The 17752-nt window shown below is 37.2% G+C and overlaps 1 protein-coding gene across 1 annotated transcript in view; it reads right to left on the minus strand.

Moving 5' to 3' along the window:
- Positions 1–17311, minus strand: part of LOC129777755 (histone acetyltransferase KAT7) — a 224144-nt gene extending 206833 nt beyond the window's left edge. The window contains exons 1-5 of the mRNA XM_055784217.1: positions 17021–17311; positions 16791–16959; positions 15969–16733; positions 14699–15906; positions 14445–14639 (exon numbers count right to left, since the gene is read on the minus strand). Coding sequence (XP_055640192.1) covers positions 14445–14639; positions 14699–15906; positions 15969–16733; positions 16791–16959; positions 17021–17038 — 2355 coding nt within the window. The 5' untranslated portion in view covers positions 17039–17311. The remainder of the gene's footprint in view (positions 1–14444; positions 14640–14698; positions 15907–15968; positions 16734–16790; positions 16960–17020) is intronic.
- Between the last annotated feature and the right edge of the window lie 441 nt (positions 17312–17752).

Below are 17752 nucleotides of genomic sequence, written 5' to 3' on the forward strand. Positions count from 1 at the left end.
GAGTAATGCAGAAATCTGAGTTTCATTTGTTTGTCAGCCCCACCCTTATAGAGCGGGAGGATGGAAAGTCTAACCACCATATAAACATTTATTGCACCCTAAAACCTGCATATCCCTAATTTGTTTCATTTGCTTGATTAATTCTCGAGTAATGCAGAAATATGTGTTTCCCCCCTTAGAGAGATGGTTAGGCACTTCAACCTCCTCTCTGAGGGGGGGCTGCCATACAAATGAAACACAAATTTCTGCATTACTCGAGAATTAATCTAGCAAACGAAACCAAATTTGGCATGTGGAGGTTTTAGGGTGCAATAAATGTTTTTACGGTGGTTAGACACTCCTCCCCCTTCTCTTAAGGGGTCTGCCATACAAATGAAAAACAAATTTCTGCATAACTCGAAAACTAATCAAGCAAATGGAGCTAAATTTGGCATGTGAAAATTTTAGGGGACACGAAACGTTTCTATGGTGAATGGACACCCCTCCCCCCTCTCTAAGGGGAGAAGAGGGGAGAGGTCTGTCTTTATTCTATCATATTTTCTGTATCAAACATGTATTCCATGTAACGGAGAAACATGTTATTTGCAAGTGGTGGAAAAATCTTGAACGAGAATTGTGTCTGAAAATAATCTTATATTATAATGATGAGTTTTGGTAGAAGTACTAGGATTTTTTTAGTAAAAGGTAAATTCAGCGGGAATGATTAGAAGATCAATCAATGACCAGTTCTGTGATTGGACTCATGAACTTGCGCTTATTAAGAAAACGTGAATGTTTGAAGGTATTGATAACAAAAACAAATTTTGGGCGGGACGAAGTTTGCCGGGTCAGCTAGTGTTTATATAAACATTCAAGATAATTTCTTAGCCGTTCACGACATCGGTTTCAAGCAAGCTCCGGCTTAGAGGATATGATTCGCTGTCATTGCCAAACCTATCGAACTACTCGGTGAGTTCAAGGCAGATCTATGGAAAAAGGTGCGCTCGTTTGGTTACTGAGCTGGGTTAGAGGAGCGGTAGAAAACAGTATGGCAGAAAGCGGTAGTAGAGGGTTTATCTGAAATGTTAAAGAGAAAGGATGATCACAAGAGTTTGAATGAATTCTGCACTCTCTCATTATTTAAGTAGTGTTCAGCTGCTACTAGTATTTTATTCGAAGATAAAAGTTTGCAACATGAACTGTTGTAGAGTTCATAAATGTGCACAAGCGTATTCTGTTTTGTTTTCAAAAAATCGGTATACTTTAAAAATGGTTAAAGAAATGCAGATTGAGTATGCGAAGCCACTTCTTTAACTTCAGCATCATCAACGTTTTTATCAGATAGGAACACCTGAATACTGTTTTAAAATTTTGAAATTTAAATGAAAATTTTTAGTTTTGTTTTGACGTAGAACTACGTTTTTGATTTCTACATAGGAGGGTCACTCTACGAAAATGTAACGTTTATTAAGAATTTTCAAGTGCATATTACGCAGAATCTTTCTTACGATAAATGTTATAATATATACCATTTGACAGCAAATTTATCCTATCTGATAAAAACGTTGATGATGCTGAAGTTAAAGAAGTGGCTTCGCATACTCAATCTGCATTTCTTTAACCATTTTTAAAGTATACCGATTTTTTGAAAACAAAACAGAATACGCTTGTGCACATTTATGAACTCTACAACAGTTCATGTTGCAAACTTTTATCTTCGAATAAAATACTAGTAGCAGCTGAACACTACTTAAATAATGAGAGAGTGCAGAATTCATTCAAACTCTTGTGATCATCCTTTCTCTTTAACATTTCAGATAAACCCTCTACTACCGCTTTCTGCCATACTGTTTTCTACCGCTCCTCTAACCCAGCTCAGTAACCAAACGAGCGCACCTTTTTCCATAGATCTGCCTTGAACTCACCGAGTAGTTCGATAGGTTTGGCAATGACAGCAATTTTTTGCCTGAGACATCAACAGTGGAAATAATTAAACAAGTGTACAATTTAACAAAAAAAAAGAGGTTCGTTTATTCGGCCGAAAAATCAATACACTTATCGAATTTTACTCGCTAACTGGCCTGCAAAACAGCAAAAACAATACTTCGAATTGAAGATAACATCTATTATTGATACATAACTGCTTTGCATCCCAGTTAACGTACGCCCTGTTATAGATAAGTCCAGTTGAATATAGTCCAGTTAGGGAATGACTTCTGTATATGACGGAGTGATGGACACCATAAGCGAGTGACAACATGGGCAATTGTACAGCGGAATATGATATACATACTAGGAGGATGGCAGTGATTATCATGCGAGGACCTATTGAGATCGGCATTACATCGCATCACAAAAATGAAACGAAATGAAATATTAATCTCACATTCATAATTCTCAATGACTCAGGAAAAAGATTGAGAAGTAGAACCAATATGACTTGATTGTGATAGGCTGCAAACGAACATTATTCCACCGAAAAAGCTACTTTTCAGGGCTACCAATTAGAGTTTCAAACGAATTAAACTAATAGATTTCTGAACAATGAAACGAATTACATTTAAAAAAAACAACTGTTCTGAACAATTAAAGTCCTACGTCAAACCTCCGTCCGTGCCCCTAGGCTCGGACCCATCTACTTTTTGTTTTATTTTTTTATATTTTTTTTATTTCCTTTTATGATCTCTTATTGGTCTCCATACTACGCGGTACGAATGATGTGATTTGTACTCATTCTGAGTTTCTCATAGCGCGATTTCCATACAACACGGTAGATGGTTTCCATACAACGCGCTACGGATTAGCCTGGTTTGTATGCAAAATCAGAGTTTCTTATAGTGCGGTTTCCAAATAACGCGGTACGCACTCACCGCGTTATAGCAGGGTTGACTGTATATAGATGACTCGATTAGTTTCAACTAAACTAGTTCTTTTGCAACTATTTTATTTACTGGTGCGAAAATAATCCGTGGTTATATTTCTGCCTCAATGAAGATATGGTTCGGCTAACTTTAGAACTACAAATTCGCTCAAGAATGTTGAAGTTCGCGTTTCATCCTTATCTAAGTAAGGGAGCCCATTTACAACGTATTTGCCGTGATTAAATATCTGCTGCCAACCAAAACTTTAGGCCAAATTTGTGCGGCTTATTTGGCATGTATTATGTGAATTTGCAGTCAGCAATCCAAAAAATATTCTAGTATTTTGTTTTTAATAATTCGAACAACTGAAACCTTCAGAATCTCTTCGCACTCTGACATCAATTGACATTCTGCGATTCGTTTTTTCATTTGTTGTTTTTCGGCAACTGTTGTTTATCGCTTCTTTAATTTAGGATTACGATATCAGATAACGAAGATAAATCAATAAAAATTAAATTTTTGGAAAAAACTTCGCCTTTAATGACTACGAATGTAAGTTTTAATCAAGTATTGTTATTTTAATTTGAAAACTATGATAAGTAAAGTGAATTAACTGTACAGATTTCTTTCAAGAAATATACCCATGGAAAGAACAACAGTTAAGAGTGAGAAATTATTAAATTCTAAAATCATATATTGAGCCCTATTATGTGAGAAGGCTGAATTGAGTGATTATTGAAACTGGATCAAGTTGACGAAAAAATATTTTCTGAAGTTGTTTCATTTAATTATATGTTTTCTTATTTTAAATAAATACAAATAACACCTTAAAATACACGATAGCTAAATTACAGAGACACGCACAGTCTGTGACACTGTGCGCGAGTTCAGGTTGGTTAAGAGACTTTATTTCATTGTCTAATAATTTTCTAATGATTGTTTCATACAGTCAACGTTGGAAGACCGCAGCCTAACATTTGAACAATTAGTCGCCCGTGATGCCCAAAAGTTTGGCCACCCCTGTTGTATATGAAACAAAGGTTTTTTTTTCGTACATATAAACAGAGATGCCAACCTTCCTGATTTTTCAGGATTTCCCAGACTTTTTAGCATGCTCCATGATATCCTGACGAACACTCAATTTATCCTGATTTTTCTTGTTTTTTGTACTCTTTACATTATTCATAACAAATATACTGGTTTCCATGTCAAAGTTTTCTGTCATGATAGTTCTCCGATTCACTCACTTGTATATAATTTACATTAAGTTAAATTCTGTATTTATAGCTGTATTTATTTTTTTATCTCTACCCTCAATTGTTTTTTTTTTTTATCTGTTTTTTATCTTATTATAGTTATATTTCTCCGTTACGCACTTGTATATGTCTTACATTAAGTTAAAGTTTGTACTTAACTTTTTTTATCTCTACCCTCAATTGTTTCGTGGCTTTCCAAAACAGTGCTAGAAAATTTCATGAAGCCAGATTGTCTGACGAATTTATGAAATTACAACGAAATAAAGTTGAAGAACAACATTGCCTTATTGAGGAGAATGTGTATGTAGATGTATCCCCAGAGTTATTAATGTAGGAATACGTTTCGGAATGTAAAATTACTCAAGGGAAAAATTTTAAATCCACAGTCAATATAAAAAGATTTTATATGTGATTTGTTAGTCTGATTCAAAGTAAAATAAACTTTAATGATAGGAATATGGTAAATATATCTATAACCGTACTAAATATCATAAAAATTAGGAAAAATTCAATAAGTCTTCCACTGCTGATATGCTTTCCTCGTTTGTTAAGTAAAGATTCATTCCAAAGCATGGACGATGAATTCAGTGAAAATTTTAATATTGATTTCTCTGCGATTGACTGTAGTGATGCTGTAGGTTTTTCGGAAAAATATAAACGATCTAAAGGTCAGGCGAAACACTAGCATTTCCGCTTATGCGAGGATTTATACCATGTTTATAAATTCTTTTACATATCTGGTCTTCACCCGAAGAAAGATGTACTCTGTTTCTGGTGGAATTTGGAATGGATTCTGTATTATGAGCACTACTACCAAGTACTACCGAGCAACTTGTTTCTAACATGTATGGCTCGCAGCAGTTTTCGGCGAGGAAGCCGAGGAATGTTCTGGGCGGATAGAATATTTGAGCTGTGTGAAAGATTGTGAAACAGAACTATGGATATAAAATTAAATTAGAATGCTTTGATTGAAAATTATGTTTTTGTTTTCCCGGAAATCGACATTAACTTTTCGGACAACCCCTTTATGAGCTATCCTGGTTTATCCTCATTTTTATATTCATTCTTCCTGATTTTTTAAAGTTATTGTTGGCAATCCTGCATATAACTCATCATCACAAAAAAAAGGATGATGGGATTTGGGATGTCTTTATATCGTTGCGTTCGTCTCCACCCAAATTAGAAAGATACAATAAATATTGCAGAAAAATGGTAAAATTTGAAAATATCGATTACGCACATGATCTACAGTGAAATTTCCAGGTGAAATAAACACACACAAAAAAAGAAACAAAGTGCAAAGTCGGAAATTTTAGTGACTTTTAACAAGCTGTAACTTCGTGAAAAATCAAGGCATACAGATGAGATATCATTTTAAACCTCCAACTTTCAGGCATTAGAATATTTTACGTACATATTTTTATCTATCTTAGTGCGTGTAGGTGAAGTGGACAACAACATCGAGAAGAAATACAAATTCGATTTTTTCTGTATTTTCAAAGATTTGGTGGACTAACACAATGTTTGCTCTTTTTTTTTGGATGGCACTAACGTTCCCAGTGGAACTTTTGCCTTTTTCAAAATAGGTATCACCTGCGTCATATTTTATTAGTAGTACCTGGTGAAGATTTCTATGCCGAATAACACGCCTTGAATGTATTCGGGAGTAGCAAACTTTAGAATACGCGTGACCACAGTGCAAGTCAGAAGAAATTTCTTTGACGAAAAATCCCCCGACCAGAACGGGAATCGAACCCGAATCCTCAGCATGATTATGTGGGACGTTAGCCACTCGGCCACAGGAGCACCTATTTTTGCTCTAACCAACCTAAATAGCAAATCCAATTAACCTTATCAACCAACTTTCATTCAATTCCTAGAACGTTTCTGTATGACCTTTCCATACAGAGATATACCTGTTTGAATTAAAAATTGCCCCTCTGTTTTGTGATGATGAATGATTCAATAAATAATGATCGCACCGCAAATCGAGAGGCAGTTTTGAAAACATCAATCAATTTTGTACATGGTTAATTTATTGCTTCCACGAAAAGAAATTCATTTAAATTTTTTGCATTGATTTCAAAAAAGTGCTAACAACAAGTTTATTGTAGTGTTTCACAAAATCATCTACAATTTTGCAAATATTGCAGTAAGTTGTAGTTCAAATTTTTAGCCTAGTGTATCCCCAAAACATGTATCAAATTGACACGTTCAGCTGTTTTTTAGCCGATCGATCAAAGTTTGGAGGATGTTAGAGGAGCACTTCATCGCAAATTGTACCAGAAATACAGAATGATATACGTACTCAGAATGAACCATTCATATTTTTCGGTGTCATTATCTGTAATCGATCGTGAATGTACACTAAAACTAGTGCGCTAGTATACGAGTTATGATTTTGCGCGCTAAATGTCCGAACCAAAATACCGATAGTTACCCGGGCAAACATAAAGCACCAGACAAATGTATGCCATCTAATGTATGACCATGTGTATCCTATGTTTCAAACTAACCTGACAATGTGGAGCAGAGGTTTGCGTGCGAGACACCGCCGCTTCCGACGGCGGGTCGGCGGTCGATTCGGATCGCATCATCTTGGCGGCTTGGGCCGCCTCGATTCCTTATCCTCGTTAGATGGAGACTTCGCCCCCATTACATTGACCCCAGAATAAATTAAAAAAAGAAATTACGCTTTTTTCTGTGAATATTTATACTCATGATGGTTTTCCCGCGCTTTAATATTTCTGACATTCACCCGAATGTAACAAATACCCGAATGAAAAAAGTAAAAATTTTCGACAAATTTGGTTATGAGTTTTATCGAATCTCCTCATAACAAATAAGATTTAATCAATACAACATGCTGTAGAAGAAACACAAAAACGCCGTAAAGTGAAAAATTGTAATGAGTAAATTTGCAAATGATGCGAGATACTTCGCTGATTCATTTTCGAAAATTAGTGTAGCTGCGGCCTCTTGCAAGCAAATCTGTGTTCCACCGATTGCCCGGTTAGTTTGAAACATAGAAGACGATCCTTCAGTATGATCCGACCGAGCGTTAGCGTTATTTTAAAAATAGTTCTTTCATTCTCATTCGAAATTATGTATCATTCGGGTAAACTTTCTATCCAGATAAAAGGTATTCGAATGACTTTGTTTCTCGTGAATGCTCTAGAATTTCGCTGTGTTATAATATTTTTGTGTTATAATACTTTTATCTCCTTCCAACACATTACACTGAAGCCACTTTTTACGCGTTTTTACGCGGATTTCGGAAATTTCGCCTTTTTTTTAACATGGCACGTATCAACCGCGTAAAAAGTAACTCCAGTGTAAACCGATTTATTGTGCGATCTGGAATTTACACGTTTTTCTTTTACGCGGCACGTATCCCCCGCTTAAAAAGCGACTCCAATGTGTTTTTTTATGAAATCGTTTATTTTAACAGGCTCAGTTACATAAGTTTAAAGGAGCCAAACTCATATCTGTATTGTTACAAGTATATATAAACATTTTTCATTGATTCTAATGTTAATGAAGTAGAGAACCGATTACTCGCGGTTTGCTCGAGTTTAGAAGGGTGATATTTTTTTTCAGGAAAAGGAAGGGATATAGGAATATGTTGACAATGTTCACATTCACATTCACACTCACATTCATTACACTCAATTGTTAAGCCTATCTTATATATAATATGTATTTACATTTCACCTTATTCTATTGTTAGTAAGAAGGGATTTGATTTCTCGCGAAGGAAAAGGAAAAGAAGAATATAAGAATATAAGGACAATCACACACGAAGATCGATAACTTTCAGGAAGACATATATTTGGGACATGTAATCAAGGTCTAACCGAGCCAACACATCTCTCACCGGCACATAGGGCTGTCTTCCTCTGGCTCGAAGAGAGTTTTCTAAATTCGATCTGGCAACAAGATACACCTCGCACGACCAAACAACGTGTTCGATGTCGTGGTAACCTTGGCCACAAGCACAGATATTTGCCATCGGCAAGATTAAAACGAAAGAGTAGCGCGTCTAACGAACAGTGATTGGACATGAGTCGAGAGAAGGTGCGAATAAAGTCCCGACTCAAGTCCAGACTTTTGAACCATGGTTTGAGGCTAACCTTAGGGATAATCGAATTCATCTTCGTTCCACTTACGTTGCCAGTTAGCGATGGTATTTTTACGGACTAAAGAATAAAATTCATTGAAGGCGATTTGACGCTGATAAATATCGCCTTCAATTGCACCTACCTTTGCCAATGAGTCAGCCCTCTCATTACCCGGAATTGAGCAATGTGAAGGGACCCAGACAAAGGTAATGACATAACAGCGTCTGTGTAAAGCAATCAAAATTTCTCTTATTCTCTCAAGGAAGTACGGCGAGTGCTTTTCCGGCCTCACTGAATGGATAGCTTCGACAGAGCTAAGACTATCCGTTACAATGTAATAGTGTTCAACAGGTCGTGAGGCGACGCTGTCCAGCGCCCAGTGAATCGCTGCCAAACTCTAGCGTATTTGTCTTTTTTTTTTTTTTTTTTTGACATATTCCAATATCTTATACTATGAATTTTATACCTACTGGTAATAGTACATTCGGGTAAGCGTTACATTCGGGTAAATGTTACATTCAGGTAAATATCACATTCGGGTGAATGTTACATTCGGGTAAATGTTGCGTGCAGGTAAAGGTTGCATTCGTGTAAATGTTACATTCGAGTAAATGTTGAATTTGAGTAAATGTTACATTCGGATAAATGGTCATTCGGTTAATGTTTCATTCGAGTACTTGTCGCATTCGGGTATTTGTTACATTCGAGTGATTGGATTTCGGGTGAATGTCTTTCGGGTAACTGTCTTTCAGATAAATGTGACACAATCGTTCCGCACAACTACTGGCGCCGTCATACCAATGCTCGAGTATATTACACCACATTATAAAACAAAATTGGATCGTATAAATATACACGGGAGGAGCTTTTTTGCTGAGAGTAAAACGGAGAGCGTGAACAACTGTGTTCTTACTAGAGATGTGCAATCCGCTTATAAACTGTTCAAATGAATCGCTTCATCCTAATGAGCGGATTCGGATCTGCTCGAAATCAACAAAACGCAGCTCTTCAGCTCAAATAATTTCGGGAAAGAAAAGCGCCGCCTGGAAGAGAGAGAGTGTGAGGAAATGGAGCTGCTTTATCGTTCTTAAGTATCACGGAAGTTCGTCAAGAAGCTACACGCCTCGCACAATAACTTTGTGTCACAGGCCGAAATGTAAAGGAACAGGCATCTTTTCCGTTACTCCCCCCTTGGAAGGTTTTCGAGGATGAAAAAATCAAAACTTTGAGAGCTTTGAAGCACCCCTAAATCATGTCCGATTGAGCTGAAGCTTTACACAGGTCTTTTTTTTTTGAGCCAATAAACAAAATGTATATGGTCGGTTTTCGAAATTTGACATGGTCATTTTCGCTGGCACCCTAATAGACATATGACAGTGACACTGAATTTTTCGTATTTTTGCGCCAATTTCTCCGGACCGACAGTAGACTTTTCGTTCGGATAGTGTCGGCCTGTTAAATTCATTAATTGCATTTCTACATAACCAAACAACATCCTCGATATTATGACATGCTGGACCACAATAATATAAATTGTTAGTAGCAAGACCTGCACGATATAGAAGTGAGTTGAGCCCGAATTGATTGAACTTTCACAAATGGAAGATCATTCATAACACGTATCGGCTCACAATGTGAGCTTACGCCCGTATGTAGGCAACAAAATTGCTCGTTTCGTTGGGGAAGAAAGCAAGTGGTTAGTGCAATCAAAAAAACATACCCATTTTAGTCGTCAAATTATTTAAATTTTTTACTATATTTTCTGTTCGTGTTCCAAGAAAAAAATTGCTGGATACATTTTCTGTCTAATGGTACATAACACAACGTATTTTGCAATAACGTCGTTTAGGGCGCAATAAATGATTCTATGGTGGTTAAATATTCCTCCCCCTTCTCTTAAGGGGAGCTGCCATGCAAACGAAACACAAATTTCTGCACTACTCGAGATTTATTCAAACAAGTAAAACCAAATTACGCATATGAAGGTTTCAGGGGACACGAAACGTTTCTATGGTGAATCGACACATCTTCTAACTCTCTCTCTCTGCCATACAAATGAAACACAAATTTCTGCATAACTCGAAAACTAATCAAGCAAATGGAGCCGAATTTGGCATGTGAAGATTCTAGCGGGCACGAAACGTTTCTATGGTAGATAGACACTCCTCCCCTCTCTCTCTGAAGGGTGGGGGCCTGCCATACAAATGAAGCATACATTTCTGCGTAAAACAAGAACTAATCAAGCAAACGGAATCAATTTTTGCATGTGGAGGTTTTAGTGGGCAAGAAAATTTTCTAAGGTGGTTCAACACTCCTCCCACCTCTCTAAAGGGGGGCTGCCATAGAAATGAAACATAAATCTCTGCATAACTCGAGAAATAATCAAGCAAATGGAACCAAATTTGGCATATGGAGGTTTAAGTGAGCAATACATGTTTTTATGGTGGTTTGACACTCCTTTCTCCTCTCTAAAGAGGAAGACGGGAGGGTGCTGAACAACTCGAGAATTAATCCAACAAATGGAATAAAACTTGGCATATAGAGGTTTTAGGGATCGATAAACATTTCTATGGTGGTTCGACACTCCTCCCTCCTCTCTAAGGGGAGGCTACCATACAAATGAAACACAAATTTCTGCATAACTCGAAAACTAATCAATCAAATGGAGCCAAATTTGGCATGTGCAGGTTTTTGAATATAAGAAATGTTTCTATGATGGTATGACACCCCTCCCTCCTCTAAAATGGAGACAGGATCACGTAAAAATAATATACATATTTCAACCAAATATATTCCAACCAAGCATGACAATTGAATTTGTGATAAAACGTACTCCTATATCGTATCCTATCCATATGAAAAAAATGGATCACCGAATGTGTTGATAAGAGCAAAACTCGAGAAATGAATTGTCCGATTTAGGGCTGTCTTTATTCTACCATATTTTCTATTTGTACATTTGTTCCATGTAACGGAGAAACATGTTATTTGTAAGTGGTTGAAAAATCTTGAACGAGAATTGTGTCTGAAAATAATCTGATATTATAATGACGAATTTTGGTAGAAGTACTAGGAATTTTATAGTAAAAGGTAATGTTAAAGGGTAGATTAGAAAATCAATCAATGAACAGGTCTGCGATTGGACCTATGAACGAGCGCTTAGAAAAAAAAACGTGAATGAGATAACAACAAAATAAATTTTAGGTGAGACGAAGTTTGCCGGGTCAGCTAGTTAAATATAAAAAATTTCGACAAAAATCCAAACAAATTCAAACTTTCGATTTTCCAATATCCAGATTTCTGTTCAATACACCTGGCTTAATCCTTCATAAGGCTGTGGAAACTTGGCAAGGAATCGACTCAAACACATTATCTTTGATAATAAATAAACTATTGAAACAGTTGCAAAAATGGTGACAATATAGTTGCCACTGCCCGTTAACCACAAAACCTTTGCTTGTCGATGACTTGTAAGCTCATTTTAGCTCTAGCGCAGCGAAAACTTTTTTTTTTATATAGACTTACAAAGAAAAAAATATAAAATTCGAATTTTTCATCAAATACAACCTTTTTTTATTGAAGAAACTGCATGGACTTACGCGGTCCTAAATAGAACACTTACAGTGAAACTTATCAACGACTCCCAAATGAATACCGTACATTTTTAGCAGCCCTAAAAATATTGAAGTATTGTCAGATACTTTTTTGGCAAACCACGTCCGTTCACTCAGTTGGAGCATGGTCACCAGAAACTTCCACCAAAATGCGATGACTTTCCGCAGCTTTTTCCTTCTTATTGAATAAATGAAGTAACAGTCCCCGCAAAAACACTTCCGTTGGTACGAAATTCGACATATTCGAAGTGGCAAAAAACTATGTTGTTTACGCTCCAACTTTTTGACATATACTGAAAAAGACGTGCAATGACAGTAGCTTTCCTACGAATGTCTGGAAATTTGATTCACTGGAATAATAATCAAGTTATGCCATTTGTTGTAAAACCGAAGAAACTTACCGGTACACCTAATATCTTGGAAGTACACGATAAGTAAATGATATGACCAAGGCTTCATGCAATACGTAAAACGATAACGGACGATCGGACATGGTTATTCTGATAGTTTGAATAACATGCCCAAAACATAAAAAGAAATCGGAATGAGATTAGTATGAGTAATTCCAAATGAAATCGACAAATGACAAAACATGAGTATTTTTGATTCGAATGAAAGTGTGTATTCCGTTTGGGTTAGAGGAAATATAAGTTTTCCACAGCAATTGGGAATTTTTTGACTCAAGCGTAACTTTTGAAAAGGGCGTATAGATTTAAGTAAGAGAAATCTTTGATAATTTATATCTCAAAAACTATGAGTCGTGCCGAAATAGTGTCTTAGAAAGAGTTATAGAGTATTTATGGTTAAATATGAAAAAAATGTACACGGAGAAAAAAAAATTAGTACTTTTTTATTTACAAAATAAAAATTCAATTTGCAATATCCAAAATACATATTTTTTATTTTTTTTTTATTTCTTCATACAAAATAGAAGTCATGCAGAAAATTTAAAAAATGGGCCCAAGATGGTAAAACTATTTTTGACAAACTTTGTGGAACATCGAATTTTTAGGAATTTTTGTATGTTAACAACCATTTTTAGCCACAAATTATGAATCCTGATGTGATTTAAAACAAAAAAGGTTATTATCAATCTCCTTCTAAATGTAGCCATTCTCGAAATATTTAAAAAAATATATTTCTAATTTATTGTCTTTTTTATAGTAAATAATCCCTTTTAATATGTTTGTCGTGTTATACCGTCATGTTCATGAAATTTTATGAATTCGCTTATAATTTCCAACAACTTTTCCAAATACATCATCATGGTTCATTTTTTGACTCAAGCGTAAATTTTGAAAAGGGCGTATCGACTTGAGTGAGAGAAATCTTTGATAATTTATATCTCAAAAAATATGAGTCGTACCGAAATAGTGTGTTAGAAAGAGTTATAGAGTATTGTCGGCTTAATTTGAAAAAAAAAATATACACTGAGAAGAAAATTAGTACTCTTTTTTTTATTTACAAAATAAAATTTTGATTTGCGATATCAAAAAATATGTATTATTTTATATTTTTTTCAATTTTATCATATGGAATAGAAGTCATGTAGAAAATTTAAAAAATGGGCCCAAGATGGTAAAACTATTTTTGACGAAATTTGTGGAACATCGAATTTTTAGGAATTTTCGAAACTTCGAATTTTTGTATGTTAGCAATCATTCTTAGCCACAAATTATGAATTATGATGTGATTTAAAACAAAAAAGGTTATTATCAATCTGCTTCTAAACTCAACCATTCTCGAGATATTTAAAAAAAATATTTCTAATTCTTTTCATAGTAAATAATCTTTTGTAATATGTTTGTCGTGTTATACCGTCATGTTCAGGAAATTTTATTTATTTGCTTATATTTTCCAACAATTTTTTTGATTGATTGAAGTTTGTATTAAGATAAAAAAGATTGTTTAGTTTCGCTACGTTTTGTATTAACCCACATGTCTTCGAATGTTTCGTAACGTAACTCCTAAACATATGTCTTTATCATAACGATGTATTTGGAAAAGTTGTTGGAAATTAGGAGCGAATTCATAAAATCTCATGAACATGATGGTATAACACGACAAACATATTTAAAGGACCTATTAACTATTAAAAAGACAATAAATTACAAATATTTTTTTAAATATCTCGAGATAAATTATCAAAGATTTCTCTTACTAAAATCATTACGCCCTTTTCAAAAGTTACGCTTCAGTCAAAAAATTCCCAATTGCTGTGAAAAACTCATATTTCTTCCCGGAATACACGCTTTCATTGGAATCAAAAATACAAGTTTTTCAAATCTGCATTTTTAGGACGATTTCATTTGGAATTGCTGGTATGTGTAATTCTTAATGTGCGACCAAACAATACACTTTCATAAAGTGAATAAATTTGAGACCAAATGTATCCAGGATTATCATATAGAAATAGTATGCAAAGCTTCAAAAAAAGGTTATTACACATGTATATAAATACTTATAATATAAATCATAATGTTATTTGACACGTCATTTTGTCGAATTTGGGAGGAATTCGTTCCAAAGGCATCTCTCGTAATTTGTTTATAATTCTTCGTTATTGTTTCAATTTATTTTAAACATGTTAGTCAAAAGCCAAACTGCACCTACCTTGCTGAAGTATCCCACCGTATGACATCCATCGCTATCCGCCAGGGTCATAACGTAGAACAGGAATGGTTCCACGTCGTAATAAAGCGTCTTGTGGTCAAGGAAAAACTTAGCCAACAAACACAAATGCTGGCAGTATTGTTTGTGCCGCTTGCCGTCCACTTGCCACACCCCGAGTTTACCTTTGCGGTAAATCTGGAACAAAATATTAATTTTGGGTAACTCTGGCAGTATTCCGATTTGCCAAAACTCACCTCATCCCCAGGAGGGTGTCTCCAAACACATTTGGCAGCGTGCCTTTTCATGCCCACTTCCGACTTCTGGTACCGCAAACAAAACTCACACAGATACAGCTTAGGAAGACGAGCAACATCATCCGGGTAAGGACTTTGGTACCACACCTGCATGCAGTGTTTACCCATGAAAATGAACCTCGTCCCCTTTCCCGTGACCATCTCCTTCAACTCGTTTTCCATGCTCTCACTGGCGGCAGCCTGTGCCTCGCGGAACAGCTGCAGGTCATAATCGGGGACGATTCCTTCCAAGGATGGCTCAAGGTCGATATAATTCTCATCCCTTTCTATGATTAGCTTCGGTTTCTCTACCGGCGGTGGGTTAGGTTTAAATTTCGTTCGAATGTCTCGTATCTTCTGGAGATAGTTCTTCTGTTCGGTGGTTTGAATTTTCTTGGAATTTTCATACACGGGAACCACTTTCTTTCGGTCGTCCTCTCGACGCTTTCGCTCGCAAAGAAAATCTTTCGCCTGTATCGATGTCATGTTATGATACAAAGGACACGCATCAAGAATGAAGTGCCGCTCAAGTTGTCCTCCAAGATGACCGGTCGATTCACAATTCAGCAACGGACAGCGATTATCGACCGGTTCCGGTTCCTCGATCTGTTGCTCTTTCACCACGGGATCTTTCTTCTTGCTGCTATTCTTGGCTTTTCCCTTCGTTGGCACGATCGGTGCCTTCTTGACCGGACTTTTGGATGCGGACCTCTTAACACTCTCCGAATCCGAATCCGTCTCGGAGGCATTCTTGCCCAGCAAATGCTTCGACTTTCGGGTGCTCGAAGAACGGGTCAACTTCCGAGTCTGTTTGTTATTCTCTCCGTCCGAGTCCGTGGCGCCATCCTTGCCGTCCCCTTTCTGGGGAGTGCGCTCCAAAGGGCGCTTCACACCGCTGTTGCTCTTTTTCAACTGATGCGCCGCCGCCGAGTGGCTTGAATCCTCCGAAGAATCGGAATCCGAATCAGACGAACCGGACGAGGACGAATCGGTGGAGCTGGATGAAGCCGACGAATGATCCTCCTCTTGTTTCTGTTGCTTCTGCGCGTTGGCAGGCGATTGTTGGGGTTTCGGGGGAGACGCCAACGCCGTTTGCGATTTCACTTGGGCAACAGGCTTCGCCACCGGACCGGCAACGGCTGCGGGTGTCTTACGGGGCCGGCCACGACCTGAAGGGAATCGAAAAATTAAATAATCGTAATCAAAACATTGAAACTTAATTGAAACGCACCTCTCTGCTGTTGCTGCTGCTGCTGCTGCTGGTTGGTTGAGTTTTGTGCCGAAGCGGTAGGTTCCTTGTTTGCTTGTGCCGTTGATCCACCAATAGCAGTCCCATTAGAAGTAGAACTTGATGTACGGCGTTCCTTTTGGGCCGTTTTTTCTTTCTCATCGTCCGATTCAGAGGAGTTTACCGGCGAAAAAATGCTTTTCTTTTTAGCCTTCGTGGCTGCAGCTGCTGCCGAGAGAGCCGAAGTGAGTCCCTTCTTAGCTATAGGGGGAGCCACTTTGGGAGCATCCTTCGAGGAAACACTTGCCTTTGTTCCGCCTTTTGTTGGAGGACCCTGCTTCAACGGCTGTTGTGACTGCTGCTGCTGCTGCTGCTGCTGCTGCTGTTGCTGCTGTTGTTGTTGCTTGATAACCGAGGGTGGGACTTTCCCACCGGTAGCTGGAGGAAGGGTGGCAGGAGCAACATTAGCTTGCGCAACCGCTTGCTTCTCCTGAGCCTTTTTCTTGGCAGCTTCCGCTTGCAGTACTTTTTTCTGTACAATTGGTGCAGGGACAGGTTTACCGTCTGCTGATGAATCTTCGTCGCTTGACGAAACCGAACTTTTCGTGGGTTTCTGTTGTTTCGCTCCAGTCGGCTTTACAGCGACATTTTTGTCGGAATCTTTTGCAGACGCATTTGCCGCAGCTGCGCTTGACACCGTTTTGCCGGTGGTTGAGCCTGTCGTTTCCGAACTTCTACGACGAATGACTTTCTCGTTAGGTTTAGGGGCTAAAAATAAATTCAGCTTTAGATGCGATAAATTCGTTATTGTTACTCACAACTCACGGTTTGCATTATTCGCGCTGTTGCTAGTGGCACGCGTTGTATTTGCATCTTGCGAACTGGACGAATCACTTTCGCTACTAGAACTTCCGGAATCACTACCGCTCGAGCTGCTGTCGCTAGAACTCGAATCAGATGAACTGGCGCTGCTGGATTCCGTGCTGCTTGTGGACTGTGAAAATGGTAAAATACGGTAAGCGAAACCTTTCATGGTCACATACAATACACTATACCTTTTTACGAGGCGGCATCTTTTTGTAAAGACAAACACTAGAATATAATTCACACGACCCGAAATTAAAACCGAGAATTGCGTGAAACCGACGAATTCAAAACGAACGAAAAGGTAAACAAATACCGAAACCGACACGACACACAAAATAACACGCTCCTCACATCAATATCCACAAATTAAACATGGATAAAGTAGCACAGTTTTAGATTTATTGGAGCACAACACAATATTCGAACAATTTTAAAAAATTTAAAACAGAGATATTGTTTTCACTTTGAGCGTCCTAATAACTGTCAAACACAGAAAACAATCCTATTCGTAAACAAATACCCGTTTCTGTAAGTGAAAATTTACTGTGTATCGACAAATTCTAAATCGTGATACAATCAGAAAAAACATCGTTGAATGTAATTTTTTTCAAAACTATAAATTATAAATCCTCGCGTAACTTTTGAAAAGGTCCAATGTAACATTTTCGCCAACTCGACAAAATCAAAACTGAAGACCGGAACATTATTCCGCGAATTGTCTTAAAAGGTATCGATATTTATCATTACTTTCACCACTAGCAGTCAATAATAACTATGAAAAACCAATCTTAACTATTTTTCCGTGATTTTAGCTTGAAGTTGAAGCCTAGGAGCGAAAAATGTTACATTGGACGTTTTGGCTGGCCGAGTTAGCCCATTGGACAAATTACGTTGTACGATAAGAATTTGAAACTAATTAC

Source organism: Toxorhynchites rutilus, chromosome 3, assembly GCF_029784135.1.
Source record: "Toxorhynchites rutilus septentrionalis strain SRP chromosome 3, ASM2978413v1, whole genome shotgun sequence".
Classification (NCBI taxonomy): Eukaryota; Metazoa; Arthropoda; class Insecta; order Diptera; family Culicidae; genus Toxorhynchites; species Toxorhynchites rutilus.